This window comes from Rhinopithecus bieti, unplaced genomic scaffold (genome assembly GCF_001698545.2).
Source record: "Rhinopithecus bieti isolate Rb0 unplaced genomic scaffold, ASM169854v2 scaffold_68671, whole genome shotgun sequence".
Lineage (NCBI taxonomy): Eukaryota > Metazoa > Chordata > Mammalia > Primates > Cercopithecidae > Rhinopithecus > Rhinopithecus bieti.
Genome location: NW_016827678.1, coordinates 66,460 through 87,005, shown reverse-complemented (window position 1 = coordinate 87,005; position 20,546 = coordinate 66,460). Strand labels below are relative to the sequence as shown.

The 20,546-nt window shown below is 34.2% G+C and overlaps 1 protein-coding gene across 1 annotated transcript in view; it reads left to right on the top strand.

Moving 5' to 3' along the window:
* Positions 1-20,546, top strand: part of ADAMTS3 (ADAM metallopeptidase with thrombospondin type 1 motif 3) — a 304,823-nt gene that overhangs the window by 267,288 nt on the left and 16,989 nt on the right. Inside the window, exons 12-19 of the mRNA XM_017864072.1 lie at positions 906-1,051; positions 2,270-2,445; positions 3,552-3,685; positions 5,202-5,325; positions 8,614-8,694; positions 10,788-10,951; positions 16,470-16,635; positions 19,122-19,254. Of these exons, the coding sequence (XP_017719561.1) occupies positions 906-1,051; positions 2,270-2,445; positions 3,552-3,685; positions 5,202-5,325; positions 8,614-8,694; positions 10,788-10,951; positions 16,470-16,635; positions 19,122-19,254 (1,124 nt within the window). The remainder of the gene's footprint in view (positions 1-905; positions 1,052-2,269; positions 2,446-3,551; positions 3,686-5,201; positions 5,326-8,613; positions 8,695-10,787; positions 10,952-16,469; positions 16,636-19,121; positions 19,255-20,546) is intronic.

Here is a 20,546-nt window from a genome sequence, read left to right as displayed (position 1 = left end):
TTGCTTTGGGAAAATTCAATATCATAAACTTCTGACTAAAAACAAGAGCATAACGAGTTGATTCAGTTTTGCTTTATAAAATTATATAATTAACTTTTAACATCCAACTTTCTTAAATATATTGGTGTTATATTGAAATTTATAAAAGTTGAGTTTTAAATGCTTTTATTGTATGTAATATGAAAAAGTAAGTCAAAATGTTGGAGAGGAAAATGACTAACATCTCTTGAGCACCTGCTGTATGCAGGGCACTCTAAGCTGAGTGCCTATAGTATCAGAGTTCTGGTAGCCCCATTTAATTACTTCTTGGTCAGATGGCCTTCAACTACTTATGAACCTTTCTGGGCCTCAATTTTCCTCATCTAATTGGTGATGATTATATATATGACCCATCTATCTCTCAGAATCATTGTGAATGAAAAAATTTACAAGTTAAATAAAAGTGCTTTGAAAGCTGCATAGGTTTTGGACATGTTATATTATCTAAGTCAAGACATATTTTATGTTATCATTTTTAAAAAGATCATATAGCCCTCAAAGTATTCTGATATGAGATAAGTAGTGACAGATGAAGGGTAAAATATTACCAACTGTGCAAGCTGGGTGCTCAAAGAGTTCTTATTGATTATAATGTTTGATGCTCACTGGGGAATATATCATTTAAAAACTTAGTCTAAGTGAATGTTGTTTTTCCATTTTAATTTTATACTTGAAAAATACAAGTCTAAATTACCCTTTGATAAGGTATATTAGTGATACAATTGCTTTTGGATAATTTTAAATGCATCTCCACCTGGAAGAAAAAAGAGCAGTAACAAAGCCCTTTAACTAGATGGTGCTTGTATAACAACTTCAACTTTAGCGTACGCATGATTTTAATAATTACCCTTTGTCATTTTTCTAAGTGGTGCTATAAGGGTCATTGCATGTGGAAGAATGCTAATCAGCAAAAACAAGATGGCAATTGGGGGTCATGGACTAAATTCGGCTCCTGTTCTAGGACATGTGGAACTGGTGTTCGTTTCAGAACACGCCAGTGCAATAATCCCATGTGAGTATATCCTTGTAAGTCTTATTATTTTTAGAGAAACCAGAAAATACTTCAATATTATGTTATTAGTATTCTGTTTTATAAAGTGCATGTAAAACACAGGGCAGGAAAAGAAATTGTTCATGGTTCATAAACTAGTCTGTGTTTTCGATACATATCCATTTATCAGTCTTGTGACAAGCAGTCAGTGATGAAGATAAGAAGATCAAATGGAGATTGAATATTTGTAAAGAAGTTGCTGTTCAGGAATATTAAGAAGCTGAACAAGGAAAGTAGGTCACTGTGCCCTAAGGGCGTGGGCATGGGCACTGCGAGACTGACTGCCGGAAGCAAGGGAGTGTCCAGGAAAGAGCGGTACCAAGCATACAGACTCACTCTCTTCAGGGAGTGGAATGTGATTGCTTCAGAGGAGGACAAAAGAAAGATTGTGATAGAAGGCCAGGTGACTGTTGGGGGAAAGTTATCCATTCATTCACTCAGACTACAATTATTGAATCCCTATTCTGTGCTCAGCAATCTTTATGAAGAAAAAAACAACTGAATTATCACATTTAGAGGATTCTTCCTTGTCTAGGGTTTTATATGTGAGCAGCTTTTTCTCTCTGTTTCTGGCAGCAGGATGGCTCTGAGCATGTCTTTCATAAGACTGTCTGATGCCACATACCTGCCTTCACAGGAAGAGATGATGGTAGTATTAGAAGTAACAAAGACAATAAAAATTAAAAGATCAGCTGAAGTTCATTATGAGCCAGGGTTTGTTAGGAGTGCTTTAAATAATGTCAACTCATTTAATCTTCACAATTTTCCTCAAAGGGAAAATATATTATTATTTGCATTTTACATATGAGGAAACCGAGTCATGGAGCAATGACCAAAGTTTCTTTGAGCTGCATCTATGTGTTTTATGCATGGTGGAAAAATATCATTGTATTGATTCAATATACATGCTTTTTTTTTTCTTACACACTTTTGCCATGCATTTAAAATATATGATTTGAAAAGCTGATTTAAGTTGAGCTTTGTGTTTTGTTATATTTTTCCACCCAGCAGGGAGAGAAGGGTGCTTTTGGAAAGGGACTGAAATTAGGAAGTATGAGTTCATTCACTTTGTGCTGGCAGCCCAGAAACTCTGGCTTGATGCCCTCAAGCACTGTGTCTGCAAGCTTCAATTGCTAGACAGAAGCCAAAAGGCCTTTTTAAGTATTGTCTTTTCTTTAGGCCCATCAATGGTGGTCAGGATTGTCCTGGTGTTAATTTTGAGTACCAACTTTGTAACACAGAAGAATGCCAAAAACACTTTGAGGACTTCAGAGCACAGCAGTGTCAGCAGCGAAACTCCCACTTTGAATACCAGAATACCAAACACCACTGGTTGCCATATGAACATCCTGACCGTGAGTAGTCTCCTGCTCTTCTCCCTGCTGTGTGGATGGTTACTCACAGTTTAAGCTTTGCCAGCACCAATCCCATGGACTCTTGATCCCTACTTGGTAACTTAGGAAACTTGGTGCTTATAGGAGTAAGTTCTCTTCGGTTTCTAAGAATAAGGCTAAAGTACCCTTTCTGTAAAGAGGTAAGAATTGTGCAATAGTTCCTGGCAAGCAGCACTATCACCATCACTGGTGAAAGACCAGTGGAAAGGAATGCCTGGGAGAGATGTTGGAATTCCTGATTCAACCAAAATCCCTCTACTAGGAAATACTTCTGGAATATTGTGATCTTTCCTTTCTGAACAACTAGAGAAAAATCTAGTACTTTGACAATTGAGTCAGGACCAAGAGAAAGATCATTATTTAATAACAAAAGATACCTTATAACCTTTTACTTTTGTACTATCAACTAGTTTAAAAAATACATTTGGAAATTTTCTTTTAATGTTTCACTTCTTACTTCTGAATTTTTGGTTAAATATGTCCAAGTGGCAACTTTTTACCATACTTCTTATTTGAGTGAATGAAAGGAAATAGTCATGTGATTACATACACCACTGGGTTCAGTTCAAATCCGCCTTAAAGGAAAGAAGAATACACATAAGAATTCGAAGTTGCAATGCATTAAGAAGAAATGCATTATTTTTATCTATTTTGGTGAAGTGAGTTGCATCCTGTAAGAGACAAAAACTATGGTAGGTAATTGAGGCAAATCAGAGACATTCTTTAGTGCTCTAATACTACAAAAACTAAACTGGTTTCGAATTAAAATTTATGTAAGAGCTATGGTGAAATCTAGGGTTGCCGGGGGCAGTCCCGGTTTATCCCTGTTGTTCCTGCTATTACTAGAGCCCCTTTTCTAGTTTAGATGATAAATTATATGGTCACCTTAGCTAAAACAAATATGTCAGGTGTACATACTTTTCTCCTTACTCCTTATTTGTTTATACAGTATTCCTTTTGTTTTTGGGAAATCACATTGAAACTTTATATTTAAAAATAAAACAAACTATGCTGTTCAAACATTCCATTTTATGTAAATAGTTAATTTTATCCTCCATCTTATGCAGCCAAGAAAAGATGCCATCTTTACTGTCAGTCCAAGGAGACTGGAGATGTTGCTTACATGAAACAACTGGTGCATGATGGAACGCGCTGTTCTTACAAAGATCCATATAGCATATGTGTGCGAGGAGAGTGTGTGGTAAGTTCAAATTGCTTTCCCAAAGGCTTTCTACAGTATCTACGTTTACTGTCATTCATCTGCACATTTTTAATTTTTTAAACTATTTTATCTTTGAAATCACATTACAATAAGTGTCCATGAATAGTTCAATAGCTAAAATAAATTTGGGAGACATTATACTTTCTCAAATCAAACTTTGGTCACTGGCAGAATCAAGGTTTAAATAATTTTCCTAATTTCCAGCCAAATGCCTTTTCTAAGTAACTCTGAGGCCTCTAGGTTGGGAATACAAATTGGTAATGATGCATTTGCTTCGGATATTTCAGTAGCCATCTACTATTAAAATATAAGGTCTTTTTAAAAATAATCAGTCCTAAGTGTATTTAATCTTTTGTTGTAAAGATAATAAGACATTTCTTTCTCACCTTCTAATCAATACTAACTTTAAATGCTAAATTTCACATTAGAACAAAAGTTGTTGAGAAGCAAACGTGGTTTTTTTTGCTCCATTTAATCTCATGTTAAAAATGCATTTTATTTCTTGTGTTCATAGTTAAATTGATATGAAATTATCTTATTAACTGAAACACTGCTCCTAATGTATATTTCCTGTATACTTCAGCAAAACTGAAGTGTTGTATTAATGAGTCTAAAGTAATTGAGCTTACATTTTCCTGAAAGTATAGTATGTTTTGTTCAGCTTTTACCTGCCACAGTACCTAGTACATTAAATGTATGTGTCCTTTATTTTCCCTGCCACCTTTCATCCCATACTTTTGAGTGCAGTAGTGTATTGTGTATCATTATTCTACAGTGATTTACATTAAGAACATGGCTTGGTTCAGAAAACCTTCAGTATTTCCCCGTTTCGTGGGAAAATGTAAATTCTTCCTGGTATTCAAGTCTTCTGCAGTCTGTTCCATGCAGATTTTTCATTGTTCTTTCCTTATCATGAAACACTAACCTTCCATTGGTCTAAATATGGGTTTAGATATTGACCTCTGAACCCACTTTCCATGAACATACAACCTCTCTGGCTTTGTTGTAACTCGTCTGCTCTCCTGAAATGCTTTTCCATTCTGTGTTTCTTTGGCCCCTGTGAAAGTCTTCACCACTCTTGTGAAGCTTTATCTCACATCCTAACGATCTTTTAAAGATTACACTAATATACAACTCACTATATTATACATCATCATAAATGTGAGAGCAGCAAGGGAAAAGCACTTACTGTTTTTTTGTCTCCTCAGCATCAGCTACATCTGTGCTCATTATATGTGTGTTTGATGACTATGACAATTTAAAATGGTGTAAATATTTCATTGGACTAGAGGAAATATATCCTTTATCACTTAGGGTACAAGGCATTTGATTTCCCCCTATTAAAAAAAAAACTAAGGTATTAAAAATCATGACTACAGTGGCAGTTCGCTGTAAATTGGCTGACTGTGGGCCATGAAGGGTTCATCATTCTCTGGGATGTTGACAACTACTGGGCACATTAAAATTAGCCACATTTGACATCTTCTCTCTCCAGAAAGTGGGCTGTGATAAAGAAATTGGTTCTAATAAGGTTGAGGATAAGTGTGGTGTCTGTGGAGGAGATAATTCCCACTGTCGAACCGTGAAGGGGACATTTACCAGAACTCCCAGGAAGCTTGGTAAGAGGAGGTCTCTCGTGAATTTAGTATGCTTCTCTGTGATTTGTACTTTTTGAAGCTTCTTCTTTCAGAAATGCAGCAATTTCTCTATAAACATCACCAAAATTTAGCTGCTGATTTATTGTTATTCAGATTACCTTTTAAGGAACTTAAAAACAAAACAAAACAGAAAAAAACTTTGAATGAATTCATACTCCGTAGTGTCAATGATGAAAAAAATACATACTAAATTTAGAAAAGAAACAAATAAAATCAGCATCGGTTATACTAGCTAGCCAAAATATATATTTTATTTTGCATTTTTAATAAAATGCAGATTGAATTATTAGAATTGATGTTTATTTTGAATTCCTGTTGCACATAAATTATTGATCAGGAGTTTAAAAATTACAAAACTTTAGATACAACTTTTAAAGTATCACATTAGTTTTACTTATTTTAAAAGTGAACAGTTTTATCCTGTTTATAAATCTAGGAATCTTGGATCTGTATTTCACATAATTTTTAAAAATTTACTTTAAACAAAATTGAGGTACAACCAAAAACTAACCTGAGATGTAATTGCTCATGTCTGTAAATGTTTATGCTTGTTACATAGTCAATAACTTGGACTTAGACATACACTGAAGGTTCAAAGGCAGAACAAAAAGCTGTTGTCATACATCAAATAATAGGCAATATTATCCATAGTTTAATAATATTCATTGGAATTTTCATAAAAGATTTGTATACCAATATTTATTACTGAATAATTTCTTGAGTTCGTATCAGATATTCAGTTCTTCAATAAGGATTTATTGGGCAAATGTTTCTGGGATTTCAGCACTTAAAGATAAATTTGATGTGGTGTTTGCTTAAGAAGATTTTCATGTCTTCCAAAGAGCTGTTGGTAGTTTACATTAAGTATATTGTCATCAGGGTGATTTTTCCTTTTATAAAAAAGTCTTCATCCAAATGAAATAATTCTCTTAGTTTCTTGTTTTTACTCCCATTGTACCCCAGCTACCTAACTCAATTACTAGGAGACTATATTCTAATGTTTTTCTTGTTACTGATGTCTTTGCTATTCCTGTGTGATAAATTACTTTGTTTTATGCTTTGAAAATTGTTAAAAAGCAAATATTACTGTTTCTGATTGATTGCATTATTTTATTAAAGCAAAGAAATATAATTACATACATGTATTATGTTTCAGTGGAGTCAAATGTAATTTTCTTCATCTTGCTGTGAAATAATGTACTGTGCTTTCTTTATTCGAGTTACATTTTATTCTTTTCTTTTGGATGTAAAATAATTCATTTTGTTTTATTTCCACAGTGAATTAATGTAAAGAAAAGGTTTTTCCATGTTCATTCATTCTATATTATGTATAATATAAAGTATTGGTACTGTTTTTCAGATAGCTCAAACATTATGCTAAACTTGCAAATCAAGGCCAAAAGAACATTAGAAAATTTTCATCTGTCATACCAATTCAAACGGTTCAAAGATAATCTAACATCCATATCTTTGCACTAATATTGTCATCATAGTGATTTAATAGACTGATTAACCTTTTCCAACAGGAAAACATTTAAGCAAGAGGTGCCATAAAGAATTGAAGTTGCTGGAAAATGAAATCTGCAAGTATTCAACTTCAAATCATCTACTTAGCCTTACTTTCATGCTTAGTCTTACTTTCATTGACTATTAACAGTTTATTGGCATTATCTATTACAAATGCATTGTGACTTCAACACATAAACTTACAGAACATATTTTATATCTTGCCTAACAAAATATATGACTTATGAGATAGTCAATGAAACAACAAGACTTTGATAAACATGAACCCACCACTAATTAAAGACATTCTATTTAAGGGAAGACAAGAGGCGCTTTCACTTTACCCAAAGGAGCTCGTAATATTTCTCTTGCTGAAACAAGAGAAGCTAAAAACGTACTGGGTAAGTTGTAGCAAACTGCAGAAAGATGGGCATCCATAAATGGCATCAAGCTGTTTTGCTCTACTTGGCATCTTAAGCATGTTCCTTCTAGCCACTGTGTACTCAGACAAACATGGTACATTTCATGTGTTAGACTTTACCCCAGGCTAAAGTGCTCAACACCCTGATCCCAAAAGGACCACTTTATTTAGTTAGGACACTAATAAATATTGTGAAAAAGTTAGGTAAATCTATTCATAGGTATATATTATTGTACATATACAAATGGCAAAAACACTTTTTTTTCTTATTTCATCAATAATTGTGGATTGATAACTGCATTTCTGTTAATACTCTCCGTAGAATATGTACTGGATGTTTCATAATGTATTGAAGGTGTAGGTTACATAATCTTCTTATATTCATTTATTTATATGATAATAGATGTATAACATCTGTTCTAATTGACCTGACTATTGTCAGGTCATAATATTTATGATTTATGGGCATAATATTAATTCTAAATGACTGTAAGATAATTTTTAGGACATGTGATAACATCAACATAGTATGTGATATAGGACATTTACAGTAATAGGAATGATATATGATTTTAAAACCCAAAGCAACCAATTAAGCATATTGATTTTCTTATTTCTGGCTTAGGAGGTTTTGAGGTTAGGGTGCATATAAAGGCAATGCGTAACACAATTTGCACACATTTTCCAACTAAGTGGTTTAAAATCCACGTTGTCAATTTGGTTAAAATAGTCCCATCATAAAACTTGTCTAAAGCTTTAAAATTAATGCTGATCACAAGAAAATGAAAGCACTGATTTTCTGTTGTAACTCCTTTATAATAAAGAAGGCTTTAAATATGAAAATATTTTAATAATTAGAAGTTTATCTATCTGTACTTCCCTCTTAGACTTTTAAAATAATATGTAGGCAGATAACATATCCCAAAAAGTTCACCACTTAAGTGAACTTTCATTAAAAGTTGACTCCACTTGAAAAGGATGGTTTAGAAAACTAGAATCACACAGAGGGACACAGGAAAGTATAGTATTTGCCTGAATTGTTGTTGACATCATTTGAAGGTCAACACAAGATAAGTGACTAATACATTGGTAACAAGATTAACTTTTTTCCCTCTTTAATAAAAAAAAAAGTTTCCTCTAATTTCATGTTGGATGTCACAAAAGCTACCAATGCTTTGAAGTTAATTTCTGAAACTGCTTCTTTAAATTTATGGATGCCCTCTTCTGCATGCAGAAGCAGTAAGAATGTAGTGCTCAACTAACCATGGTTATTGCTTTTGTTTTCTTCTTTGCTTCCTACAATATTTACTACACATGCAAAGGGTACCTTAAGATGTTTGATATACCCCCTGGGGCTAGACATGTGTTAATCCAAGAAGACGAGGCTTCTCCTCATGTTCTTGGTAAGTGTTTCTGTCTGCTGGATCTGCTTCAACATGCACTGGAACATTGAAATGTCAAAGAAATCGTAAATATAGATATGTGTATATGTACATACAGATATGTACATATATGTGCATACACATATGTAAGAATCAAAATCATACATAAATGCATTAATTGAATGTTATGTAGGTTTTTTTGGTCATTGCTCCCAACTATGCTTACTTTAAAATAAAAAATATTTAAAAATAGAGCTTTAATTTTTTATGGAAACTGGGGTTGGTTCCTAATTATATGAGGGAAAAAATCATTTGACAAGCTTATATTTCTTATACACTTTTTGCTCTGTAATAGGGGATAAGAAAATAAATATGTTAAAATCAACTAAATTAAGGAATGTCAGAAAAATTCATCATACTTATGTTGACGAATAAGTCCTGATATTTTGATTGATCCAATACTGTACATTGCCTTATTTTTTTTTTTTTTTTTTTTTTTTTTTTTTTTTTTTTTGAGACAGAGTCTTGCTCTGCCGCCCAGGCTGGAGTGCAGTGGCCGGCTCTCAGCTCACTGCAAGCTCCGCCTCCCGGGTTCACGCCATTCTCCTGTCTCAGCCTCCCGAGTAGCTGGGACTACAGGCGCCCGCCTCGTCGCCCGGCTAGTTTTTTGTATTTTTTAGTAGAGACGGGGTTTCACCGTATTAGCCAGGATGGTCTCGATCTCCTGACCTCGTGATCCGCCTGTCTCGGCCTCCCAAAGTGCTGGGATTACAGGCTTGAGCCACCGCGCCCGGCCCATTGCCTTATTTTTATTGTATTTTACATTCTTTGAAAAGCAACCACAGATGAATTTTAGTAATCTAATCTTAAATTATTCTAATATCTGACATGTGTCAGGTTTTTGACTAGCACATGCAGATCCATTTGCCACAGAGAGCTGATTATAATTTCCACAAGGATATTTTTTTTTTCTTTTATGAGAAGATTACATGGAAATGTCACTTTAAAGAGGTTTAAATTTAAATTGTATAGACAAGTGTAAACATAACTTTCCTATTCCTTGGCCTATAAGAACACTAAGATAATTTCCGAAACTAAGACATCACATATCAACTCCATGAGAATTTACAGCAAATCGTTTTATTTCAGTTGTGACTTTAAAACATGAATTGTCTTATGGTGTTTCATAGAATTTTTAAGCACATTTAAATTATGTTCACTACTAAATGTAATAATAGTCTAGCAGTCAGCTATAGGCCTTTCTCCAGTATTTAAAATTCCTTATTTTTCATCCTAGAATTCATATTAATGTCCTTGGAAAAAATAGACCAGTTTAAAGCCCAAGAGGAATAGATACATTTAATTAAAATTACTCATGTTTTCCACACATTTTCAATAATGGTAGTAACATGAAATTTTGCTTTCTAATATAACATTATATTCTGATAAATCTAAAATTTAAAATCCTAGTCATTATTTTTTACTCACTAAGCCAGCATTTTATTTAATTTTATAATATGTAATAAATGTATACTACATTAAGAATTCCATTAGCAGTAAGCAGCTTTTTCTAACTATATGAGTAGGTGATATGGCTCTGAAATTTTACAATCATGAGAACTAAATTGTTGGCCTGAAAAATTACTTCAACTATGTTGGATGACTATAAATATTTTGACCAACTTTTTAAAAAATGCAATAAATAAACGATCACGTTATATGCTATCCTAGCATAAATTGTTTCTATTCATTATTGAAAAAGTAGCTGTCATTTTCAAAATATTCCCAGTTTTGTAAGGAAATATATAGGATAAATGATTTAGAAACTATTAACCTCTTTGACGATGTTTTCAAATGGGAATATTTGCAAACATTATTTTTGCCTATTTAACCATCTTGCCATATTTTTGACTAGTTAGGAATGCTTCATGAGAGTTTTGAATGCCTAATCAAGAGAATGGGAATAATATCGGAACTAACACCCATTTTGATTGCTTGCTACTAATAAAGAAATATGGTCATTGATTTGTAGAAAGGATATATGTGCTGTGAATCTTCAGCACTTAATATGATAAAATAAAATGTATGCTGGTTACTCATTTTTCTTCCTTTAGCTATTAAGAACCAGGCTACAGGACATTATATTTTAAATGGCAAAGGGGAGGAAGCCAAGTCGCGGACCTTCATAGATCTTGGTGTGGAGTGGGATTATAACATTGAAGATGACATTGAAAGTCTTCACACCGATGGACCTTTACATGATCCTGTTATTGTTTTGGTATGTGGCATTACGGGCTCATGGTATAGTTGGTTCAGCTTATTTTATAATTAATCTATCTGAAGACACTTTTACCTTGAACATTAAACGTACTTTGAACATTGAAAAATAAGTTGCCTTTTAAAATAATTCCATTTATCTTCCCCCCTATTCTTTGTGCAATATTTTCATGTAATTTATTGTATATATATATTATAAACTGAATAATGCAGCATTCTGATTTTTGACTTAAATAATCAGTTACCTTTTAAAGACAACACTGAAAGTAGATTTTTGTATTTACCCACATATTTACCATTTCGTATGCTTTTCATTCTAGTTTGTAAATCTAACGTTCCATCTAGTATCATTTACCTTCAGTATAAAGATCTTCCTTTAGCATTTCTTGTGGTGTGGGTGTATCGGCAAGTAATTCTCTCAGCTTTCAATGATCTGAAAATATCTTTATTTTCACCCTCATTTTTGAAGGATATCTTTACTAGATATAGAATCTGAGGTTGCTAGTTTTTTGTTTTTTTGTTTCCTTTTTTCCCTTCTTTCAACACTGTGTTTTTATGATCTAGCGAGTTCCAAGGGTTTGGGGGCTGAGCAAAGAAAAAGATATGGCCACAAGGTGGCAGTAGCACACACACACTTTATTTGAGCGCGGCCTCAGCCGGTTTGCAAGTGGGGCCACCACCCAGAGGACAGAAGGGCAAGGGAACTTCTGAGGAAGAGGGGAATCTGAGGTGGTGTATGTGCCTAGGTGGTGTCATTCAGCAGCAGCACAGCAGAGAGTCTGTGGGTCAGAGGGCTCCAAGGGAGGCAGCAACGTGAGGTCCTTATAGCCAGAAGGTCTTACTCATATCTAGCAGACGTTGGATGCAGTTTCCTATAGCTGTGCAAAGCAGGCAGTCCCCAAATGGCTAAAACTCCCTCATTTGGGCAGCATTAAAAACAATTGGATGTATGAAAGTTTGTATTTGGCAGCAGAGGGCTTTTGAGCTAACAGATCTCAGCCTCAGCCTGCTGTGAAGAAATAACCTAGGGGCCAATATACAGGAGCCCTCTTTTACTCATTTATACAGCACTTGCCTTCTAGAATCCATCATTTATGAAGAGAAGCCTCATTTATATCGCTGCACTGTGTGTAATGTGTCAGTTTTCTCTGGCTGCCTTTTAGGGTTTTCCTCTTCATCTTTTTGTTTTGTCTTGTTGATTTAGCAGTTTGACTGTGATACACTCAGTTTACGGTGTTCTTTGTATGTCTTATGCTTGGGGTTCAGTGAGAATCTTGGCTTTGTAGGTTGATGTTTTTGACGAAATTTGGGTAAATTTCCCATGATGTCTTCTCCTTCACTGTTTTTCCCAAACCATCACCCCCACCCCATCTTCCTCTTTTTTACTCCTAGGACTCATTTAAATTTGTTGAAATTGTTCCACAAGTCTCAGGCTCTGTTCATCCTTTTATAATCTTTTTTAAAATACATTTTTCAGATTGGATTATTCCTTTTGAGCTCTAAGTCTCTGTTTCTCTTATGTGATCTCCAGTCTGTCCTTGAGCCTATCCAGTAAATTTTTCGTATCAGATAGTGCACTTTTCTTTTCTAGAATTTCCATTTGGTTCTTTTTGTTGTAGTAATCATTTTCGGCTGAATTTTCATAATGTTCACTCATTACATCTAAGTTACCCTTTAAGTTCTGGGTCTTCACGTTGTCTATTTTTATTTTATGACTCACATTTCCTGCTTCTTTTTTTCTTGTACACTCGACATTTTGGTAGATAAATTGTAAGGTGTCTGGTTTTGTTCTGGCAGGCAGTTAAGTTATTGTCAGATCATCCTGATCCTTTAAGGCCTGGTGTTATTCTTCCTTGCAGCTATTCTATTTTAGTGTTGTCCTTCTTCCCATGGTGTGGCCTTTCTTGGTGCTAGGCTTAGCCCTGCCTGGTTTCTGGTATCTCTGTCCCACTCCTAGCACCCCCCTCACCATGGAGTGCCTGGTGTCTTGGCCATACACAGACCAACCCTCAGTCATGGACCCATGGAGATTTCTAGGTGATCTCTCTAAGCAGGCCCCTCTTCTTTAGTGCCCTGCTCTGAAGGTTCCAAACTCTAATCTAGCTCCTCTGCTCAGTCAGACGGCTGGACTGGACTTGGGCTCCTCCTCTCTGTGTCAGGGTCCAGAACCTGGCCCTTTTCAGGAATAAGACCTGGCTTGTTTCTCTTCTTACAAGGATTGGTATCCTTTGTCATGTTATCCATTGCCAAAAAGAAAAAAAGTTTCTGCAAATATTTTGCCCAGTTGTACAGCTTTTAATATCAGGAAGGCAACTCCATTACTCCCTCATGGATGACAGCAGAAGACATCTACTTGATTTGAAATTTATTGTTAGTTTCTGTTTTATACAGAATTTTTATTTGTTGGATTTCCTATAAAATATTATACTAAAGTCAAATTGCTCCACTCAATTTTTAGTCTTTTTTCCTCTGAAAAGTAGTTCCCTTTTGAAATATCTGTTCGAATCTTTTGCCCATTGTTAAAGTTGTTATATTTTCTTTTTGTGGAGTTTTGAGAGCTCTGTGTGTATTCAAGTCCTCTGTGAAATACATGATTTGCAAATGTTTTCTTCCAGCCCATATGTTGTCTTTTCATTCTTTCAGTAGCTTCTTTCATGGAGCAAAATATTTTAGCTTTACCGAAGTCCAATGTATTAATGTTTTCTTTTGTGGATCAAGATTTTGGTGTTATGAAATTTTTTTGTGTCTAATCCAGCATCAAAACATTTTCTCCTACTTTTTTTGGTAACTGTCTTAGTTTACATTTAGGTATATGAATCACTTTGGGTTAATTTTGTATGAAGTATTAGGTCCTTATTTTTGCATATGGATGTCTATATTAGTTATCTATTGTTATAAAACAAATTACCCTCAAACTTAATAGCTAAACACAAACATACTTATAGTTTCTGTGCAGCATGTATCTGGACACCACTTAATTGACTAGTTCTGACACAGAGCATCTGATGAGTTTGCTGTCAACTGTGGCTAGAGTCATCTCAGAGCTTGACTGGGGGTTACTCTGTTTCCAAGCTTAGTCACGTGGTTGCGAAAGGGCTCAGATGATTGTTACCCAGCTTTTCCATGTGGTGGGTAGCAGTCCATGATTCCTTGCCACCTAAGCCTCTCCATAGGATGTGTATACATCCTCACAATATGACATTGACTTCCACTACAGCAAGTGACTCAAGTGAGACAGAACATGGGACAGTGAAACCAAGACGGAATTCTCAGTCCTTTTTTACCTAATCTTAGACATATTTCTTAAACCACCACTATGTCTAGTTATTTTAGCACTATTTGTTAAAAGACTGTTCTTTCTCTATTAAAATACCTTTTCAATTATGTCAAAAATTAATTATACACATTTATATGGGTCTATTCTAGACTCTCATTCTGTTCCATAATAAAATATATATTAAAGTTTTATTTAGATTATTTTAAATATGAATGATTGGAGGCCAGAAGCTCTATTTCACGCTAATATAATTACTTTGTATTATTTTCCAGCAACATGAGTATCTGGCTTTAGAGACCTGATGCTTAACCATCATGATAGATGCTTCAAGACTTGCCCACTGATTATAATCTGACCACAGCAAGTGGTGTGGGCTAAAGGTACAAGAGGGAGATTTGTAGCTAGGAGACGAGGGTGTAGACAAGCAATGTTCTGTCATTATGACATTGCTTTTCCATTCTGAGTTCTGGAACATGGTGGCTAGGCTGTCTGGGGCAAAGAGAATTAGATATCTGGCTAGAGTGTAAGGGTTGTTCGAATGGTGCTTGATTTTTTAATGCTGCTTTAAAAACAAAGACAGAAAAAAGAGAATAAAAGCCAGATAACCAGATCCTCAACCCCCACTGGTTTTAGTATCACCTCATTTCTCAAACAAAAGGTAGTTGTAAACATGTAGTTTGGAATACCAATGAATTGCACTTTTCTCCCTTTGCATAATTAGTAAAATCCTATGAAAGCTACATGAAAATCAATTAATTTTTTAAAAGACAAATTTGCCCTGAACAAAATTAAAAGGCAAGAGACAAACTGAGAAAATATTTGCAACTCTTATTACAAAAAGGAATTCATATCTTTAGTGCACAGATTATTTAGGAGAGAAAAAATGTTTGTACAGTTCCAATAAAAACCAGGACAGTCATGCAATGTACAGTATTGAAAATATAAGTGAGTAATAAACTTAGGAAAATTAAACTTTATTAGTTATCAAATAAATAACAACTAAAATCGTGATATTTTTCCCATCCAATTAATGAAGATGAAAATTATGTAACATGTAGTGTCAAATGTCCACTTTCATACACTCTTGTTATTAAAATAACAATTGTTCAAACTGTTCTGGAGGACCATTCACCAGTCTATCGGAAGAACTAGGACTCTAAAGTGTTTGTTCCCTTTAGTCTACTAAGAAAAGCCAGACATCCCCAGAAAGTTGGGAAAATTTCTAATCAATACAAATATTCAAGAGTTACCACACACTTATTAACAATAATACATAACACTTTTAGGATTACAGACTATGCTGACATTTAAAAGTATATTTTCTTTTTTTTAACTTTTTTTGTACAAGTGCAATTTAGCTACATCAATATATTGCATTGTGGTGAAGTCAGGGCCTTCAGTGCATCCATCACTGGGGCAATGCATATTGTACCCACCAAGCAAGTTCCCATCATTCAACCCCCTTCCATTTCCCCTGACCCCTCTGAGTCTCCAATGACCATCATTCCACACTCCAAAAGCATGTTTTCAAAGAATATTTACTATCTTGAGAAATGTGCATGAAATAAACAAGGCCAGAAAAGTATATATGTCTGTACACACACACACACACACACACACACACACACACACACACACACGCACAATGTCTTGAGGAACTATCAGAGTAATAAAAGTGACTGGTTTTCTATAGTTTGGTAGAATTATGATTTTTTCCTTTTCTTTTATTTTCCATAATGTATATACTGGGGGACTTTACTATCTTTGTCTCAGAACCAAAACATACAAAACAATTTCTTTGAGACAATTTTTAAAATGCATTAAATTTTTAAATTTTAAATTATTTAAATTTTATTTTAAATTTAATTTTAAATTTTAAAATTTAATCTTAATTTTAACTTATTCTTACATTTAAAATTTAAAAAATCCTTTAAAAGGAGATGGTATAATTTAAGGAAACCTACAGTGAATCTTATAAAGTTATTATGTTTATAATACAAACTCTTACCCCTCAGTGTATGTATTTTGTAATACTTTTGTGTTAAAAGTGTTATAGATATTTCATCTTCTTCTTAAACAGGGCACATGTGCACTATAGTTGACAGAAATAAAACATTATAATTTTGAAACTATTTGAAAGTTTTCAGTTTTAATAAGAGCAATATTCTGAAATATTTGTAATTTGACACTCAAAATGTAAAACCCTCAGGTGATTTACATATTGATTTCATGTGTATGTTAGATTATACCTCAAGAAAACGATACCCGCTCTAGCCTGACATATAAGTACATCATCCATGAAGACTCAGTACCTATGATCAACAGCAACAATGTCATCCAGGAAGAATTCGATACTTTTGAGTGGGCTTTGAAGAGCTGGTCTCAGTGTTCCAAACCCTGTGGTGGAGGTAACAATTGAACACATTTATTATATCAAAATGTAATGCATATAAAACCCAATCTTGCTTCTACCTTTATGGCTGTCTCTAATCGAGGTCAGAATCTGAGAAACACCAAACATAACCATCAAAACATCAATACAAAACATTTTTACTGAAAGAATCATCAAATAATAGGATTCCTTTCATAACAGTGACAGACTGTAAAATCTTCTTGTCCTTTTCTCTCAGGTCCTTTGTCTTGCATTACTGTACTGGTCCTCTTAATCACTTTATTCTTCCCAAACTCCAAAACTCTCCCAAATTCATTGTACTCTGCTCCTCACCTTTCTTCTTCCCTACTTTTACTTTCTATATCTCTCTGCATTTCTACCAGAGTTAATAATAAAAGGGCTATTGGTTGCATGACTGTGTAACTGACTATGCTATATATTTGAAACCAGATACTGTTCTAAATGCTTTATATATCAATGCATGAATACTCACAATGGCCCTATGCAGTTGGTACTATTGTTACCTCTGTTAAAGTGGTAGCAAAACTGAAGGACACACAAGATAATTTCCCAGAGCCCATAGGATTCAAACCCAGATAACCTGGCTTCTGAACACATGCTCTCACTCACTGCACTGTGCTACCTCCGTTCCCTTTCCAGAGTCCATTAAGCTGGACTTAATGTTTCTCAATTTCTCCCATCATCCGTTCCTCTAGTTCTAAACAGGTGCTCCATTACCAATTATCTCCCATGGGCAGGAGAAAGCAAGAGGCTGTTACAAAAATGTCAACAAATAATTGAGAACAAAATTTGTATTAGGCAGTGCTTGTGTAAATTATTTATTTTATAATTTTAAGTTCAAGGCTGTATTTCTAAAGTGTTTTCTTGAGGGAGGCATACAATAGTTAATTATTTTAAATGACATCTCTTTATCCATTACAAGATGCCCATTTAATTTGGACCCTCCCTTCTGCTGTACTCTCAACATTTACTTGGTCACAATATTTGTCAGATATACCTTCTTCATATCTACCACATCTATTCCTTCTTCACCAGACTCCAGTCACCACTTTGGGAGGGACGATTATTGCAATAGCCTTTTAACTAGTCAACTAATATTGATGTTCTTCTCTGCCTTAATTTATAGGGTAATTTTTCTTGAATGAATGCATGAATGAATGGTAAAATTATATTATTTCCCAGATTAAAATCTTTCAGTCTTCTAATATGTTGTCCTGAAGACACAACATCACTTTATGCAGCATTCTTTCTAAAAGTGAATCACTTGAATCTCATCATTAGAACACAATTAAACAGACCAAATTGTGGAACATTTGATAAAACAAATGGTTTTAAATTTCAAAATAGTAAATGCCATAAGACAAAAGAGATTCAGTAATTATTTCTGATTGATGGAGGCTACAGACATAACAGTTAAATGCAACATATGATGCTTGACTGGAAAAGGATTGCCATAAATAACATGATAGGGACAACTGAACATTTTGGAATAGGTCTGTATGTTAGATAATAGCATTATGTCTATGTTAAATGTCCTCATTTTAAGAATGATATTATAGTTATATAAGAGAATGTACTTCTGAAATCTGTGCTTAAATATTTAGGAGTGACGGATCAGGATATCCTCAACTTTCAAATGGTTCGGCAAAATTATATGTATATTTACACACATACGCATTTATAAAGAAATACAGCAAATGTGGTGACATAGTCACAAAATCAATCTAGATGCAAGGTATACAAATATTTGTTGTATTTTCTTACAACTTTTGGATAGGTTTGAATTTTTTCAAATATATATACATAATTACAAATATAAAAGTTGATGTTTGAGAGACCCTCAGTAACGCCCTATAACCTTCACAATAATGTCCAAGAACTTGTAAGACACTGAAGGCTTTCAAGATCTGATCCTTCCCTACCTCCTGCCCTCTTCAACCATGATACTTCAGCTTTCTGAAGAAACCACAGTTTTTCATATGTTATTTCCTTTGCTTGGAGAATAATTCTGCTTCATTTCCATTACCCCATACTATTTGAACTTCAATATTCTGCTGAAGGAAAGTACTGATCCTCCAAGCTTTCCCCTCCCCTCCTCCAAGTTACAGATCTCTTCCCTCTGTGTTCCTTTAGTGCCCTCTACTGTAAGTTATTTACATAGTTTTCTAAAAGCCTATGTCACTAGATATTGTCACAGTGGTTTTCATATCTATCTCTCACACTAGACTGTATATTTAGAGTCTAGGTCTTTAACAAGCATGCAGTTGCAATATTTATTAAATGTATTCTTTGAAAAGCTAAAAGTTTTTGTTTATTTAATGTTCTTTGGGACCTTCAGCACCTATTGAAGTGCCAAATTGTATACACTCAATACATATTTATTGAATGGATGAATAAATGTATGAATGAGTGAGTGAATAATCAAGTAACTAACAGCATGAATAAGTGATTAAATCCAAAGAAATTTATTTCCTTTTCCAGGTTTCCAGTACACTAAATATGGATGCCGTAGGAAAAGTGATAATAAAATGGTCCATCGCAGCTTCTGTGAGGCCAACAAAAAGCCGAAACCTATTAGACGAATGTGCAATATTCAAGAGTGTACACATCCGCTGTAAGCATTTATTTTAACTATCGTATCTGTAGGTCAAAATCAGGACTTCACTGCCTTTAGCTCTTTTTAGTTTTGATTTTATTTTCAGTCAAAGCTCTATATATACATGGTTTAAATAGTCAAGTCACTTCACAGGAATTATATAAAGCTCAGTTCTGTGCCTTTCACCACATTCTTGTTCCTCAAAAACAACCACTTTCAACTGTTATATTTATTTTGATATTTGGTAATTACTTGTTTCCTTCTCTCTAAGTCAAATGTTTTTCCTTCTATTCCTTGACTTTTTTGGGAGGTAGGTTAGACATTATACATTGAATTTTCACTGTGAAATGTGAAGATTGTATTATTTTATGACCACTCTGCAAATGCACACCCAGAGGCCACACTTTCTCCTTCCCTGCTACTCCCGTTGCTGACCTAACATACCTTTTACTGATCGCAATATTCAGGGTTTATATTAACATGTATCTCTCTTAATACCTGAGTCACATAGCATGCACATTATTATGGTTTCTTTCTTGTAACGTTTCTTCCAGAATAAGTGCATATTTTGATTTTATGTATTTGATCTTCTACTACTTTTCTGTAATTCATTCCCAAACTCTCTTTCTCAGTATCAATCCCCTCAAAATACTGAACATCCAAATATCCTGTCACTGTAATCTCCATAGAAGCAGAAGAATCTTAGAGAACAGAGTTCTCTGTGTTCCAGCTCCAGCTTGGACTTTTTACCAGCTTTCATCCTAGGGTTTCCTTTCATCATCCTCCTTGGAATTCCTACTACCTTTCTCTTCTGTGGGATTTCCTGTTATTCCAAACTATATATCATCCCTAAGACTCAGAAATATTGTTCTATTATTATCTACACCCAAGTGTTGCTGTTGAAAAGTTGGTTGCCATTCTGATTCTCAATTCTTTCTCTATGACCTTTCAATGTCTTTCAAAGTTTGTAGGACCGTCATTTTATTCCTACCGTCCTGAAATCCCAGTGATGAAATTGACTTGGTGCTCATTTTTACTCATCATGGTGCTGTGTACTTGTAGAGATTTTTGATTAAAAAATAAAAAATGTATGTTTTTATGGGGTACAGTGTAATGTTTTGATGGATGCATACATTGTGGAATGATTAAATTCAGCTATTAACCAATCTATCACATCACATACTTATCATTTTTCGTGGTGCAGACATTTAAAATCTGCTCTCCTAGCAATTTTGAAATATCCATTTCATAATTATTATTATTATTTTTTTTTTTTGAGATGGAGTCTTGCTTTGTGTCCCGGGCTGGAG